Below are 6,069 nucleotides of genomic sequence, written 5' to 3'. Positions count from 1 at the left end.
ATTTTTATTATCAATAAAGAATCATAGACAAAACATTTCATTTAAAGATAGCTATATTGTTGCAAGTGGGTTAAAGCTACTACTAATTAACCTATCTAATACCCGTTTCATATTTTCAATTGAATTAGTAGTAATCTCACATTCATTATATAAGACTACTACGACCAAACGGGCTGAAAATTTTCAATTGGATTAAAGGACAACGTGATGAAAGAGATTTTTTTCTACAGAATCATGGACCAAAGAAGTTTAACATTTCAAAATTAATTGTAGCCTCAATTGCTAAGACTTGGGCAGATCAGTAGCCTTTACATATTTCATTTGACTCTCTAATCAGTGTGCTCTGCTCCCATTGAGATGTCTCTGAGTCAATGTTACTGTATATAAAAAGTGCAGGCTGCGAGGATACTGGAAGAGTGATGGAGTAGCTATTAAGATTGAGAACCACTGAATCCATGGTTCGTCGATCAGCTACATTTTCTTGAATACATAGTAACCCAATATGGATGCATCTCATAATTTCAATTTCTGAGCCTAGCCTTATTGTTGGATCCACAATATTTTTAGCGGTCCCCTCTGTCCAGTTTTTCCACGCCTATAATATATGATTTTGATGGGCAAATTAAACACAGTATTAGATATAAAGTTCTATTATAAATATGATATTCCCTATGTGTTAATTTGTTGCCTCACATAAATAGGTAAAGGGAAATGTTTCCAAGTATGATTGTATTTACATAGCTTAGAAGATCCTTCACATTCTCTTCATTTCGGAAGCAATTGTTCTTCTATCCACTCATTATTTCCAATATTAATACACCAAAAGTGAAGACATCAGACTTTGCAGAGAATTTTCCATACATTACATACTCTTGAGCCATACATCCACTGCATGTCAACATCAATAATATTAGTTTAATTTGGATATGGTAATAGAGCTTTCCATACTTAGCTTGAAAATTGCTATTTTCCCTTTGTTTTTCGAAATGAGTTAAAATAATAGGTAGAAAGTAAACATCAGCTCTTCCTTACTACGATACTTATTGGGTTCCAACAATTCTACTTGTATTTCCTTGAGTTTGATTCAATAAAAATAGTTTTGCCATGCCAAAATCTGAAATTTTTGGATTTATTTCTATATCTGAAAGAATGTTGCTAGCCTTAAGATCACGATGAATAATACGAAGTCGAGAATCTTCATGAAGATAGAGAATCCCTCGACCAATGCCTCTTATGATCTTGTAGCGCCTTTTCCAATCTAAATGTGCACGCTTGATTAGATCTACAAGTCCAAGAAACTATATGATTCAATGAAGTAAAATACAAGGAGATGCACTCAAATAAGATATATTATGAATACAATATGCCATAAAAAATAAAAATAAAAATAAAAATAAGAAAAAAGAAAAGGGCAACCATACGGAAAAGGAAGTGATCAAGGCTTGTATATATTTGGCATGAATTCATATATTAAAAGACTTTTGCCATTGAAGACTTGTTTTGTCAATTGTCATCGTGCATGCCTGTGAAACAAGGAGATCCTTCCACACGTATGACTCTACACACAATATTTTGATTGTACGTAGTCATGAAAAGGCTATCTATAGAGAAAGTAACCAAGAATTCAAGAAAAAGGTTTTACTAGTGGCCAGGCTTCATGGCCGACCGGAATTTAGTTAAGCTTTTAGGTATCTACTCGGAAACTTAAGAAAAGCTTTTGTTAAATTACCATTTATCTAAAAAGTTTAACATGATATAAAGATGTAAATTTAATTATTTAATCATGATAACTTTAATATTCCTCTTCACGTGTGGATTCAAACTCACTTTTAATAGGTGGTGCTCAATACGTAAAATATTTAATTTAAATGGAAGATGATTTTTTTTTTTGGATTTGAAAAGAAGTTTCATATGTTCCATCCCAACTACTACATTGTCATCTAGCCCTATGATTGTTTTCAATAACAATCAAATCAATGAATATGTTAAAAATCAAGGAAATTTCCTATTTGAGAACTTTTGCTTTCATGGCTAATTAGCTCTTTCTTTGTGTTTGTGTATTCAAGAAATTCAATTAGCTATCAGAGCAGCAGATACAAAAGTTGATTCCAGGTGTCTGGAACCCCAGCAACACACCAATGAGTGCAGTCCATGCCCTTGAATCCATTGTAAGAGGAAGGATGTGCATCTTTTCTTAGTTGTGAGAGATTTGTTATATCAAGCAGATGAACAGGTTTCCTTAATCTGCTTAACACATCTTTCACTACCAATGCTGCTTGTGGCAAACCACCTGGGAATGTTGACCCGCTTATTGGCTCTCTCTCCTTTGAGCAGTTTGTCACTTCTGGCTCGCCCCAATCAGCCCCATTGTAATGAGAAGGAGAAATTCCTTGAAAAATGACTCTAGTTTTTGTCGGATCCACATCTGCATCAACCCAGTTGGCCCAGGTTGTCAAACCTTTGCGAAAAGCAACCATCCTATCCATGTCCTGGACAACCTTATTCTCATCTTCAACATAGTCCCATGGTTGCTTAGGTCCTCTACGGTCCCACCAAAGCCAAGTGTTGAAAACCAGAACATCCATCTCTTTCCACTGGGCGCCATTTTTCAGAGAATCAAGCTTTAGAACTCGACCAACTTGTTCTTCTTCGATGTCTACCAAGTAGTGAGAATTAAACAGAATAACTGACACTCCATAGTCCAGGAAGATGGTGGTAGAAATTGACACATTTATCTGCTCTATGACTTTGGAATCAGGCACATCTGCATGAAGCAAGCATAGTAGAGATTGCCACTGGTTGAGAGTAACGGAGTCCCCAATAAACATGATCTTCTTCCCCCTAAGCCTCTGTAGAAAATCTTGACCATCAAATCTGGGCAAATCACATTCATTTGGCTGCCATCTATACTTGAGGTAGAGTTTATCAGGGCGGCCGTACTTTTGGCAGTCAAACTCCTTGCGGATGTGAGGGCATGTGAGAGAGTCATAGAGAGGGTAAGAATCATCCTTCACCCAAGTTCCTTCATACAAGTTGCAGTGACGTTTTCTCCACTTCACATTGCTTCTTCTATTCTTTGCTAAACAAAGAGGTACTGTGTAAATCACCAAGAAGGTAACAAGGATGGAACAACACCTCTGAGTTCCAAACCCCATCTTTGTTTCTGCACAGAGAGAGAGAGAGAGAGACTGAGGGCGCAGGGGAGAGAGCCAGAGATTAACACTTCCCTTCATGTGTGGGTTCAAACTCCCATTTAATAGGTGGGGTCAAACATGTGAAATATTTAATTTAAACGGGGGTGAATTGACGAAGTCAATGTTCAATCTTAGGACATTTGGCTCTGATATGTTAAATTACCACTTATCCTAAAAGCTTAAAATAATAGGAAGAGGTAAATTTAATTATTTAATCAAAACTTTAACATCTTCGCATCTATTACCTTGAAACTAATTAAAGTAGTCTCAATCACTTCATCTTCTGGTTGAACACCTACACTTGTGTTGAGTAAAATGGCTTTAGATCTAAACAACCACATATATATTTGGATTGTGATCACATTGTTAGAAGGCTTCTTTATATATTTTCATGAAGATAATTCATAAATTCGCAGTTTTGATCATCATAATATAAAGGAAAAAATGCAATTAATTCTTATGGTTTACTTGATTTGCAATAAGTTATTTGTGTTAACCAAATGTACTCAGAGATCCATGAGGTATGCACAATATATATATATATATATATATGCCATGCTGTCAAATTCCGTCAAAACGTGACGGTTTCTTTTGGTGTACTACGTCCGAACCAATAAAATCATGTCACATAACTTATAATAAAAAATATATATAAACAAATAATATAAAAATGAAAAAAAATAGTATTGATGTGACATATGTCACAATGTGATTATTAGTACTGATATGCCTCATTAACAGATTCTGTCAACTTTTTTACCAACATGGCCCATTTGTTTTTATTTTTTTATTCTTGCTTATCCTATGGAGTCTTGTTTAATCAAGTTTTAAACATTGATGAGTTATTTGTCAAAACCTAAAACCACAAAGACTAATTTTACATTTTTTTCGCAGAAAGAAAAACTCAATAGCCAAATTAGCCTAGTAGACGGGAGAGCTAAATCGTCATAAATGGTTTTGCTACCAAAATTTGGATGACATGAGGGGTGTGGTTTGAAGCAAGGCTGCCAGTACGGTGATTGTAATCTGTAAGTTTTGCTACCAAACAAACAAATATGTTCACATTTATATCTCATGCACGCCATTTCAAACTCTTCATGAATAAATAGTTCATAGTATTATCCCACTAGATAATTAATACTAATCAACCCTATTAGGACGAAAATTAGTCCTGCCAGCCAGGCCCCACCTAAAGCTAAAGATAATAAAGTCAGCCGCATTGAAAAGAAAAAAGAGCAAGAGAAAAAAAGAAAAAGAAAAAGAGAAAAGAAAAAAGAAAAAAGAAAAAAGAAAAAAGGAAAAAGGAAAGCGTTACTTACTTGTCCCGTTAACCACACATTCTTAAGAATGTGTGGATATAAAGGGGACAAAGCTTTGTCCCCTTTATATCCACCAACTAAACCTCCACTTTCCCTGCAACTTCTCCCAGAAAATCAGAGAAAATTTTCCTTTTCCAATAAAGAGAGAGAAAGAAAACGTTCGGATGCACGAGCATGAGGGGCAATGTTGGTGGCCGGAGGTAGACCTGGAGTCAGCGTTGAAGGGAGGGGTGCAGTGAAATAGGGGCTGGATTTTGTTTGGATACAATATTAAATCATTAGTTTGTAATTTTAAAAATTTAAATAGATATAAATAATTAATTTAATGATTTAATTAATAAGAAATACTAGGAGTATTAACTCTTTTACTAATATAGGCGTACTAAATTGATATGTAGCTTATTCATTGGTACTCGTTACATTTCTTTTAATTAATTATTTTGTTTTTCTCGAATAAATGAGCTGTATATCAGTTTAATAAATTTCCGTTAATAAAAGAGTTAATACTCCTAGTATTTCTCTTAATTAATTTTCTAACACAACTACTACTACCGAAATGGGCAGAAAAATGTTCCATTTGATTATAAAGGACAATATTATGCTCAAAGAAATAGTTGTAGCTGCATACAAACAGGAACAACGAATTTAATATACTACATGGTACAGACTACAGAATCATGTCCCAAAGTAGTTTAACATTTCAAAATATACACTCTTACTCTTCTACAAAGCACTAGCGCGGGTAGAGCTCAGTAATTGAAGCCTCATTTACTGAGGCTTGGACAGAGTTGCTTTTAGATCTTTCATCTGACTCCAAAACCTGTATGCTTTGCTCCCATTGAGATGTTGTTTCCAAGTCAATGTTACTATGCATAAAAAATGCAGGTTCCGAGGGTACTACAAGAGTGATGGAGTAGCTATTAAGCATGAGAACCACTGAAGCCATGGTTGGTCTATTAGCTACATTTTCTTGAACACATAGTAACGCAATGTGGATGCATCTCATAATTTCAGTTGTCGAGCCTGAACTTATTGTTGGATCCACAATATTTGAAGCAGTCCCCTCTCTCCAGTTTTTCCATGCCTGCAATATATGATTTAGATGGGCAAACACAATATCAAACAGAAAGTTTTATTATAATTATGATAATTTCAATGTGTGAATTTATTGTTGCCACAGTTATAGGACAAGGTAAATGTTCCCAAGTATGATTGTACTTACATAGCTTAGAAGATCCTCTACATTCTCTCCATTTCGGAAGCAATTGTTCTTCTGTCCACTCAATATTTCCAACACTAAAACACCAAAACTAAATATATCAGACTTTACAGAGAATTGTCCATGCATAGCATATTCTGGAGCCATATATCCGCTGCATGTCAACATCAATAATATTAGTTTAATTTGGATATGGTAATTAATGGAGCTTTCCATATTTGTCTGCAAAATTGATCGTTTCCCTAGATTTTAAGAATGAGTTAAATCTTAGTTAGAACTTTGATGTTTCTTTGGTACAAAGTAAACATCAACTCTCCCCAAATACAATGGAATACTT

At 34.7% G+C, this 6,069-nt stretch overlaps 2 protein-coding genes across 2 annotated transcripts in view; both read right to left on the bottom strand.

The window, feature by feature from the left end:
- Positions 1-2,081: 2,081 nt before the first annotated feature.
- On the bottom strand, positions 2,082-3,155 carry LOC132168769 (protein trichome birefringence-like 38). The gene has a single exon (XM_059579802.1). The coding sequence runs from the start codon at positions 3,153-3,155 to the stop codon at positions 2,082-2,084; it is 1,074 nt and encodes a 357-aa protein (XP_059435785.1).
- A 2,091-nt stretch (positions 3,156-5,246) lies between these two features.
- LOC132170023 (cysteine-rich receptor-like protein kinase 10) overlaps positions 5,247-6,069 on the bottom strand; it is a 2,309-nt gene continuing 1,486 nt past the window's right edge. Inside the window, exons 3-4 of the mRNA XM_059580948.1 lie at positions 5,736-5,886; positions 5,247-5,597 (exon numbers count right to left, since the gene is read on the bottom strand). Coding sequence (XP_059436931.1) covers positions 5,247-5,597; positions 5,736-5,886 — 502 coding nt within the window. The remainder of the gene's footprint in view (positions 5,598-5,735; positions 5,887-6,069) is intronic.

Source organism: Corylus avellana, chromosome ca2 (assembly GCF_901000735.1).
Source record: "Corylus avellana chromosome ca2, CavTom2PMs-1.0".
NCBI classification, from domain to species: domain Eukaryota; kingdom Viridiplantae; phylum Streptophyta; class Magnoliopsida; order Fagales; family Betulaceae; genus Corylus; species Corylus avellana.
The sequence above is the reverse complement of the archived record's forward strand: the minus strand, read 5'-3'. Positions and strand labels throughout refer to the sequence as shown.